The 11889-nt window shown below is 33.0% G+C and overlaps 1 protein-coding gene across 1 annotated transcript in view; it reads left to right on the forward strand.

Moving 5' to 3' along the window:
* LOC127849333 (spore coat protein SP65-like) overlaps positions 1–6135 on the forward strand; it is a 111698-nt gene extending 105563 nt beyond the window's left edge. The window contains exons 10-14 of the mRNA XM_052382064.1: positions 1804–1890; positions 3834–3920; positions 5268–5422; positions 5625–5753; positions 5994–6135. Coding sequence (XP_052238024.1) covers positions 1804–1890; positions 3834–3920; positions 5268–5422; positions 5625–5753; positions 5994–6089 — 554 coding nt within the window. The 3' untranslated portion in view covers positions 6090–6135. The remainder of the gene's footprint in view (positions 1–1803; positions 1891–3833; positions 3921–5267; positions 5423–5624; positions 5754–5993) is intronic.
* The last annotated feature ends 5754 nt before the right edge of the window (positions 6136–11889 follow it).

Below are 11889 nucleotides of genomic sequence, written 5' to 3' on the forward strand. Positions count from 1 at the left end.
CAAAGCGCCACTCTAGCTAATAACCATCTTGGCATTGCATTAAAAATGTTTGCTCCCACTTAAACGTCTGATCCCATGTTTGACGACTAATATTTAGTTGCATAGAAAGCCTTACGCTTATTTTGAAAAGATTTCGCGTCCGTTTCCTGGACGCGACTTAAACCAGAACTTTGTGTCTAACAGCAATCGTTTTTTCTTTATTTTATATTTATTCCGAGGGGACATACGAATTTAGTTTCTAAATGTCTGGAACAAAGAAATATAATCAGCTTTGTTACGTTTGTTATTTAAAGCCACACAACTTGAAATCAAATACATGGCATAGTAAATTTAAGTATAAATAAGAAACATATTTTATCTATGCCAATTTGAATATATCTGGTGGTTACAAGGTGGAAATACGTCTCTTTTGCGCTTTAAAACTAAAAAATAATCGCGTTTGTCGAAATGGACGTATACGTCTAGAAATCCTACTTTCTGTTAAAAAGCGGTACCGTTTAAAAAATAATAAATTACTTGCTAACTAGGCTATATATTTAATTTTACCTATCTCAATTAGAATATATCTGGTGGTTACAAGGTAGAAATCCGTCTTTTTGCGCTTAAAACTAAAAAAAATCGCGTTTGTCGCAATGTACGTATACGTATAAAAATCCTACTTTCGGTTTTAAAATTTAAAAAATAAATAAATTACTTGCTAACTAGGCTTTAGATTTAATGACAATTTTTCACACTTTCAAATTGCATCAATATGTATTGATTAACGTGTACTTTATTTCAAGGTGTGTGGCTTTAAACAAACATGGACATTAGAATGGTATGTAACCTGGGAAATTCTGGAGGTCTCTGTGCAATATATTTGCGGCTTATCAGAGTCACTCACACACCTTATGCTGATAATGTTATCAGGAATTGATATGAATAAGATGTGATTTTGCGTGTTAAAATGGTAAACATAATCATCCATACTAAAATGGCTGTCCTTGTGACGCAGGATGGCTTGGAGCACTTTTTTTCGAAAAACGTGTTATAGCTTACTCTAAAGTTTATCAACTCCCTGCCAGAGTAAACATAACACACGTATACCGCTTGTATCTTAAAAGGTTTAGCCCTCTTTGAATTTTCATCTTCAATCAGTTGTTTGAAAAATTTCAAATCGTGAAAGGGCCACATTTTTATCCGCATTTATAATTTTAGTTTGTAAAATATAATATATTGACCAAAGTGTACACAACCATGGATGGCGTGTTATACATTGCGAAATCAACTGCAAGTGTGGAAGCCCAAACGAATAGAATCCAAATGGCTGTTTATGTTAAACTGGCTTTGATGGCGAACATTTTCCAATAGATTACAATAATGGTCAGCAAAGCCTTCATGATCCTTTGGCGTGTTTTACATTGCGAAATCGACTGCAAGTGTAGCAGCCCAAACTAATATATTCCAAATGGCTGTTTATGTTAAACTGGCTTTGATGGCGAACATTGTCCAATAAGTTACAATAATGGTCAGCAAAGCCTTCATGATCCTTCCATCCCTAACTGCGACAGTGGCTGGCCGAGTTCAAGCTGCGAACATTATGGAGTCTTATTTATAATTGGCTCAAACCATATCTTAATATTAACATGCACGCCTCCGTTACACTTATTCCATGATTAAAGTTGTTTGACTTAAGCAATATGAATTATGATATATAATCAATGTTTATGATTATAGTCGCGTTATTTTTGTATATATGGAACGATACAGATAAGTCCATTTTGCCGTGATATTTATTCCTGGAAATTAAAAAAAATTGTATAGCCACAACAACTACAACACGAGCTACGACAACAACATCAAAAGCAACAACAACTTCTACGACGACCCCCATGCCAACCACTCCAGCAGGTAACGTTTCGTTCGCACGTTTTTGCTAACATCATATTTATCTGTACAGACTTTATCATCTATTTAATATATTCATTAGGATATGATAATTAATGGTTTAGATAGATTATTGATTTTAAAACCACTAAATGCAAGAGAAAATAAAAAAAAGCAGCCAATAAAAAACATACTTATTGTATATGATCACTGTTTGTAAAAATCTATATTCTACCAAAACATTTTATTTTTATGTAATATTTTTCACTTGTTTATTTCCTTTTAAAAATAGTGTATCTTGGGAATCAATCGGGAATACATGACTACTTGACATAAAAAGCGACTTAATTTTCAAGTTTATAAGGAAACATATCAATTATTTCCTATGTACTTTACTTTGTGAATTATAAACCAATTAACTTTCCCCTTAACGCATTTTATATACTAAATCCTAGACGATTACATTTTACCTGACTCATCTAGTTTGTAACAAATCGAATAAATATTTACCGAATTCATTGCTAATAGTGTTATGTCTATCTATGCAATCGATTACTAAATATCGTCGCTTGATTGCTATAGCGCTCTAACTACCATTTTCATTTTTTGGAGAAAAACGAATTTAAAAGTTTAACCTTTATATTCTCACTTATTTATGCACGTATACACAAAAATTAAAAATGTTTGCTCCCACTTAAACGTCTGATCCCATGTTTGTCGACCAATATTTAGTTTAAACCTATTTATTTTATTTATGTTAGATCGATTGCATAGAAAGCCTTACGCTTATTTTGAAAAGATTTCGCGTCCGTTTCCTGGACGCGACTTAAACCAGAACTTTGTGTCTAACAGCAATCGTTTTTTCTTTATTTTATATTTATTCCGAGGGGACATACGAATTTAGTTTCTAAATGTCTGGAACAAAGAAACATACTCAGTTTTGTTACGTTTGTTATTTAAACAAACATGGACATTAGAATGGTATGTAACCTGGGAAATTCTGGAGGTCTCTGTGCAATATATTTGCGGCTTATCAGAGTCACTCACACACCTTATGCTGATAATGTTATCAGGAATTGATATGAATAAGATGTGATTTTGCGTGTTAAAATGGTAAACATAATCATCCATACTAAAATGGCTGTCCTTGTGACGCAGGATGGCTTGGAGCACTTTTTTTCGAAAAACGTGTTATAGCTTACTCTAAAGTTTATCAACTCCCTGCCAGAGTAAACATAACACACGTATACCGCTTGTATCTTAAAAGGTTTAGCCCTCTTTGAATTTTCATCTTCAATCAGTTGTTTGAAAAATTTCAAATCGTGAAAGGGCCACATTTTTATCCGCATTTATAATTTTAGTTTGTAAAATATAATATATTGACCAAAGTGTACACAACCATGGATGGCGTGTTATACATTGCGAAATCAACTGCAAGTGTGGAAGCCCAAACGAATATAATCCAAATGGCTGTTTATGTTAAACTGGCTTTGATGGCGAACATTTTCCAATAGATTACAATAATGGTCAGCAAAGCCTTCATGATCCTTTGGCGTGTTTTACATTGCGAAATCAACTGCAAGTGTAGCAGCCTAAACGAATATAATCCAAATGGCTGTTTATGTTAAACTGGCTTTGATGGCGAACATTGTCCAATAAGTTACAATAATGGTCAGCAAAGCCTTCATGATCCTTCCATCCCTAACTGCGACAGTGGCTGGCCGAGTTCAAGCTGCGAACATTATAGAGTCTTATTTATAATTGGCTCAAACCATATCTTAATAATAACATGCACGCCTCCGTTACACTTATTACATGATTAAAGTTGTTTGACTTAAGCAATATGAATTATGATATATAATCAATGTTTATGATTATAGTCGCGTTATTTTTGTATATATGGAACGATACAGATAAGTCCATTTTGCCGTGATATTTATTCCTGGAAATTAAAAAAATTTGTATAGCCACAACAACTACAACACGAGCTACGACAACAACATCAAAAGCAACAACAACTTCTACGACGACCCCCATGCCAACCACTCCAGCAGGTAACGTTTCGTTCGCACGTTTTTGCTAACATCATATTTATCTGTACAGACTTTATCATCTATTTAATATATTCATTAAGATATGATAATTAATGGTTTAGATAGATTATTGATTTTAAAACCACAAAATGCAAGAGAAAATAAAAAAAAGCAGCCAATAAAAAAACATACTTATTGTATATGATCACTCTTTGTAAAAATCTATATTCTACCAAAACATTTTATTTTTATATAATATTTTTCACTTGTTTATTTCCTTTTAAAAATAGTGTATCTTGGGAATCAATCGGGAATACATGACTACTTGACATAAAAAGCGACTTAATTTTCAAGTTTATAAGGAAACATATCAATTATTTCCTATGTACTTTACTTTGTGAATTATAAACCAATTAACTTTCCCCTTAACCCATTTTATATACTAAATCCTAGACGATTACATTTTACCTGACTCATCTAGTTTGTAACAAATCGAATAAATATTTACCGAATTCATTGCTAATAGTGTTATGTCTATCTATGCAATCGATTACTAAATATCGTCACTTGATTGCTATAGTGCTCTAACTACCATTTTCATTTTTTGGAGAAAAACGAATTTAAAAGTTTAACCTTTATATTCTCACTTATTTATGCACGTATACACAAATATACCGGAGTGTTTATCAGCAAACGAAGAATGTGAATATAATTAAATATTTATTTTAGTAAATTAAATTTTAATGCTATTTGCAATTTTAAGGAGATAGAGCATTGATAGCAATTGATAGGCTTATTTGAACGTGAAAACTACTTTGCTCTAAGTTCCGGAGATGGTGCAGTACAGATTCATTTGTTTGTAAAAATGAGGGAGATAGCGCAAAATGGAATCGAAAAACTTCTTCTGTGACGACTGAATCTTGAATCCGATTACCTCATATAAAAGATCTCGTTCTCACGAACACAGCTATATAAAAAAAGTCATTTTTGAAAAACATGGAGATAGAGCACTATAGCAATAAAGCGACGTAATGATAAAAAATTAAAGCAATAAATATGTGTAATAAAACATTATATAGCATGTTCATAAAATAATCTCTCTTTCTCTCCCCCTCTCCCTCCCTCCCAATCTCTCCCTCCCTCCCACCCTCCCTCTCTCCTCTCTCACTCTCTCGCTCTCTCTCTCTCTCTCTCTCTCTCTCTCTCTCTCTCTCTCTCTCTCTCTCTCTCTCTCTCTCTCCCTATCTCTCTCTTTTACTCTTTAGTTGAAAGTAGTATCAGTTTATACAAATCAAATGCATTTTCAACGTATATTAATTGGATAAACGTGCACCTGGAAATTATTCTGCAAATGTTTCTCTAATTTAGTCCCTACGTGTTCGAAAGTCAACGGTACGGGTCCGTTTACACATAGCAATGCAACGGCGTGTCACACAGCGGAGAAAGGGTCTCACGAAGCCCTCGTGCTGTACCACTGCTATACGGTTTCGACTAACACAAGCTCTTGGCACGCTGGTCAACAGGTGAATCTTTAATTATAGTCGTGTAATCAAATGTATTTATTTAATCATGTATCAATAATGGATCAAATGTATCTTTAATCTGAAAAGTAAATGAAATCGAAATAAAATATTTTGATTAACACAACTTTTATTGATTAATTAATTTATACAATCTTAAAGTACAAATTGAAAGACATTATAAAAAACGATACTTACTTTTAAGGTGACCCCGAAAAATTGCGTTGATATGATGAGTAAGAACGCTGCTGTTGCAACGTTTGTAAATAGCCAATACATCAGAGATGGTGGACTCTCTGGACTTGTCGTTGGTTGTTTAACAGAAGGGTTTCAGGTAGTGACTTTTTTATAATAAATAACAGATTTGTGATGTGTAACGTAACGTTCTATGCAAGCGTATACATACATAACGATTTTGTCAAACATCTTCATTTATATAACGTAAAATCCCGCTTTTTTAATTCCATTTGCTTGAAGACCTACTTAGTGTGAATTTTCGACAGGTGCAAACCATATGTGCACAAATAGTGCAATTGTCTTAAGTGTGTATATGAATCATACCTGTAAATTTTAGCTGACGGTGCAAGGGTGTGGCTTCGGCGTCATCACTCTGAACATCACTGGCGGTATCAACCTCTTCGACCCGCTTAACTATTACACTATCCAATAAAACAGCACCAATAAAAAAGATCAATTTTAACGCCCAATTGTTTTTTGTAACTATCAATATGAAATGCCGTGAAGAATTAATTGACATTTATTTATGGATGTGTTGATGATTTGCATCTAAAATACCGCTTAATGAAAATACCTATTGCCTGCTATATTTGATACAAGACGATGTTTTCATGTTCAGAACTCAACTACTGGCTTTTTACACAAGTGTATATACTACACAAAATTCTTTGTAGTCCGAAGTCGTCTTTTTTATTCAATCCTATAAAATAATACAAACCACCGTTATGTTTTGGATGCATAAGGATGCGGTTTCAAGAATTAAGAATTAAATTGTTAAGTTAATACAAATTAATCATAAAACATAAAATGTTTGTCAAGTTTATAACCATGGTAGACAACTAATAAAGAACGATCGATTTGTATTTCGTTTAAAGAGATTGTTCTGTCATTGATATCGAATGGTGTAGCCGAAAAATATAAATTAAAATACAAATATTGTTTCTTTCAGATTGCATGCAAATATAATACATGCATTAAGATTAATAATGTCGAACTGAAGTTTCATCATGTTCATGTGCTGTATATAAATATCTGATGCATTCTTATACTAGCAAAACGACATTATTTTTATTAGCGGTCATATTAAGAAGCTATTCGGATTATTTGTTTGGCTAACGCCTATGCTATTTTTTCCCTTAATATATCCAATGTGTATAGCTTTTTACTTTTGTGAAGAATGGATACTACTATTGGAGCATTTACACCAAAAACAATGCTGAATAATAACAGAAACAGGCCACGAAAACAGTATTAATGACAATACCATACGACAGAGGTAATCCGGACCTTTATAATCGGCCCGCTGTCGATATAACTGCCCGATGGTCGTTATAGGAGGTTTTTGTGTGACGTCACAAGAGTGGTTTTCCGTTAGTAAAAATAGATTGGCCGTCAACTTCTTAATCGCGGCCAATTACATTGTATCAGAGTTAAGGTCGTCGGAAGACTTAGTACTTACAATTTCACAAAACAAAACTACAAATACCCGTATTTCAAAAAAAATAAGAATTTAATAAATGATATTTCAAAAATAATAAAACATATAATAATTTGAATATTATTATAAGTGGTGTGGATGCGATAGTGTTATTTTTCATTCGCGATTGAAATTTAGTGTAAGGGGTGCATTGAATCAGTTATAAAACAAAGCCCTAAAATAGCTCAATACATTTCAATCTTGAAATGTATTTTTAATTTTCTTTAACGTTAAATGAATTTTCGTTTCGTTAACATTGAATGAAAATATTAATAAATTTAAGCATTCAAATTGAAAAAACACCTGCATATTTTGCAAATTGAACTGTCTTTGCATGTACACGTATATTGAAAACTCGTCTGTAGTGATAATGAGCGATACAAATCTAGCATTTTATGATACCATTAATCTACAAATTTAATTTATTTAACGCAAGTATTTTATATCCCTATAATGACCAAACGCGATTGCTTGTTTTCATGATGATGTTTCGAACACTGCAGTAACGCACGATCTTTACACATTATAGCAGAGTTTACATTTGCAGGTACCCGTTAAATACGTTAATTGTGTAGCAGTAAATGTGTACAATATTTTAAATGTATAGTTATTAAACACTTTATCGTTATGTTTAAACTGGCTAATATATATACTTAATAGTTCCTAGCTGTTAATCCATTTCGGACAAATTTCTATTTTAAAATATGTTCAAATATTTTATTAAAGCAACTGTTAAGTTTGTGACTTAAAGGGATCTTTTCACGCTTTGGTAAATTGACAAAATTGAAAAAAGTTGTTTCAGATTCGCAAATTTTCGTTTTAGTTACGATATTGGTGAGGAAACAGTAATAATGAACATTTACCATGGTCTAATATAGCCATTATATGCATCTTTTGACGATTTTAAAACCTAAAAATTATAAAGCGTTGCAACGCGAAACGATTGAATAATTTGGAGAGTTCTGTTTTTGTCGTCAAATTTTGTGAAACTACGAAGATTGCTTATATAAGGTATAAAATACGTCATGTATGTGTACTCGGTGGAATAGCTTAGTAGGCTAAAGCGTTTTTACTTGGCAGGACTCCAGGGGTCACTGGTTCGAAACCTGCTCCGGGCAATGTCCTTTTCCTTTTTTTAATTTTATTCTTGATTTTTTACTGGAGCTTTTACGATCCAATGTTTACAATTATCAATATAAAGCATTTAATGAATAAAGTTAAAAAATGCCAAAATCTGTGAAAAGGCCCCTTTAATATGTCGAGAGATGACATGGAGGTTTCATAAATTGTGTTTAATGACCAGACACATGTGGTTTATGCAGAGACCCCATACAGAGTAAAACAAGTATTGGTCCCTGGGTTTATGACACACTGTTTTCTTAGTAATTGTCTGTCTGGATCATATCGAGATAATTGGTTTGTGATAAAGAAAGGGGCAATTAAACACTGGGTTAAAATGCTGAAACAAAGAGTGTGAAAATTGGTGTGAACAATTAAATAAAAAACATTAACATTTATCAAGAAGATTTAGTTAATCTGTAACAAGGTAAGTTTTTACAGACAAATAAATTCAAATCAGTTTCTATATGTTGATTACATAAAATCAATCAATTTGTTGTTTGTTTTCGTCCTTATTTGTGTTCGTTCATTGGATTAAATTTAATCTGAAAGAATTTCAATTTCTGAGTATTTTTTGTTCTTCAAAAGGGTCGCGAATATGTTTGTAACCTTATCACGATGCGCTTCATCAATGCAAACAATAGCAGAATGGCCGCAGTTTTGACGGCCAAAATTTGAGCATGCGCAAACGTGACGTCATTATCGGAATCCCCAAAACCTCCTATATGGCTATTGCCGATAATACAACTCCGACTAAGCTATGCCTATGTTAATATAATACATCATCCTATTTTGTTATTTTTCTAAAATGTCTCATCGAGCAAGCTTTCCTAACTTTTATTGTAACTTAAATAAGCAATTTATGACGAAAACAAACTTGACTCTTTTTTTTCAGGATATCAATTTTAAAGAGCTTTTTTTTTACAAAAGAATATTTTATCAAAAGGGATATATCGAACGAATCCCGAACATATTCTGGGATGTGTTTTTATAATGTATAATTCAAAATTTAAATAGGTTACAAATAAATCGCAAAGATAAGTGAATCGATTTTGTTAATCGGGAGTTTTGTCAGAAAGTTCACCATTCGATACAAACGTTTCAAAAAACAGTATGGTTCGAATATAATAAAGATGTATGGATGGAAGAAATACATGGAACAGCATATCGTAATTTTATAGTCATAAACATTTGATTTAAGTTGTCATTGAGGAGAGCGTGTCGTGTATCATTGTTGTGTGATGTCTGATTTTTTCATATTTAATAATGTCATCAATTTAATCATAAGTTGAAGTTCTTTTCGATATTGTTTTTTTTGGATTGTGTGATACGTTTATTTGTATTTTCTATGGATTTTTTTCGTTGCGTTGTGGCTTTACTTATCTTTAGCGTCGTTGGCTAAGACTGAGTGTAGACTCCATTTGTTCAGATGTAGTCGCGCGTTCTGATTCTTTTCAGATATGAAACAATTCGACCCGCCGAATACGATTATTGGCTCGCTCGGAACGTCATTTTGGTAATATTTTCAGTAACTAAATATTATATGTATGAGTTGCCAATAATGTGAGACATGCCAATGCTGTAAAAAGCATTCACCGCTTGTTAGATGACTCTGCTCAACAGCGTCGTATTGCATACATGTATTGAGTTGCGTCGCAAAGCTTAACAAGTAAAGGGACCATTTTCCAGATTTTGGCATAGATTGAAGTTTATCATTTAAAGAATCATAAATTTAAACATTTGATCTGAAAAGCTCCAGTAAAAAACAAAAAACAAGAAAACAATTAAAGAAAGAAAAAAGTAACCATCAACTGGGCTCGAACCACTTACCCCAGGAGTAAAAGTATATCGCTTGGAACACTCGGCTCATACAATGAGTGATGTATTTTATACTTAATATAAGCGATCCTCGTAGTATCACAAAAAATAACGACAACAACAGAACTATCGTTTCGTCATCAAACTCTTATGGAAGGATATTTTTACTTGCAATTTTGTGTCAAATGTTTGCTCTTAAACAAACTACTTATCCAGTGACAATTCATTAGATTATGATTTAAAAAAGTATTGTCAAGCAATATGGTAACCTATCGGCTCCACCATTGTCAGAACTTCCACCATTTTCAGAATATTTATTTTGGTTGACATAGCAACCACAATGTTTGACGTAGGAACAAAATGAAATGACGTGCATAATGTCCATATTGCCATCTATCCATGTTGTAAGTTTCATGAAAAAATATTAAGAACTTTTAAAGTTATCGCAGGATCCAGAAAAGTGTGACTGACGGACTGACAGGCAGACTGACAGACCATAAGTCCCCTCCGGTGAAACCGGTAGGGGACAATAAGTGGGTGAATAATAGATACGAACTGAATATAATAAACATATATAACAAAAACACAATTATAAAAACATCATAATTTATCATTTAAAACACCATATTGTATCATTTAAAACAATCAATAAAACCCTGCTTAATATGCATCATAAACTTAAAAGTAAAACTGATATATTCAAGACATGTTTAAAACATATAACTATAAAGCATCTTATTTAAAATAACACAGACATTACAATTATTTCGACATGCTTCAATCACAACAATTCTTAACAAGAGTTCCGCGGTCGGAGATGACCGCATTGAAGCCGGATTTTTGATTTAAATGACAGGAAAGTTTGTCATGTCAAGTTTGAAGACTCTATGTCCAAGCATACCAAAGTTATAACAATTTTAACATTTTAACATTTAAGGTCACAGTGACCTTGACCTTCAAATGAATGACATTGAAATGACCAGTGGTCATCTTCTAGTACTGGCCAATCTTTATTTCAAGTTTGAAGACTCTAGGTACAAGCATACCAAAGTTATAACATGAAATAAGAACTTTAACATTTTTACATTCAAGGTCACAGTGACCTTGACCTTCAAATGAATGACCTTGAAATGTCCAGTGGTTACTTACTAGTTCTGGCCAACCTTCATGTCAAGTTTCAAGACTCTAGGTCCAAGCATACCAAAGTTATAACAACTTTAACATTTTTACATTCAAGGTCACAGTGACCTTGACCTTCAAATGAATGACCTTGAAATGTCCAGTGGTTACTTACTAGTTCTGGCCAACCTTCATGTCAAGTTTCAAGACTCTAGGTCCAAGCATACCAAAGTTATAACAACTTTAACATTTTTATATTGAAGGTCACAGTGACCTTCACCTTCAAATGAATGACCTTGAAATGACCAGTGGTCATCTGTTAATCCTGGCCAACCTTCATGTCAAGTTTGAAGACTCTAGGTCCAAGCATACCAAAGTTATACCATGAAATAAGAACTTTAACATTTTTACATTCAAGGTCACAGTGACCTTGACCTTCAAATGAATGACCTTGAAATGACCAGTGGTTACTAACTAGTTATGGCCAACCTTCATGTCAAGTTTCAAGACTCTAGGTCCAAGCATACCAAAGTTATAACAACTTTAACATTTTTTATATTGAAGGTCACAGTGACCTTGACCTTCAAATGAATGACCTTGAAATGACCAGTGGTCATCGGTTAATCCTGGCCAACCTTCATGTCAAGTTTGAAGACTCTAGGTCCAAGCATACCAAAGTTATACCATGAAATAAGAACTT

This window comes from Dreissena polymorpha, chromosome 10 (genome assembly GCF_020536995.1).
Source record: "Dreissena polymorpha isolate Duluth1 chromosome 10, UMN_Dpol_1.0, whole genome shotgun sequence".
Lineage (NCBI taxonomy): Eukaryota > Metazoa > Mollusca > Bivalvia > Myida > Dreissenidae > Dreissena > Dreissena polymorpha.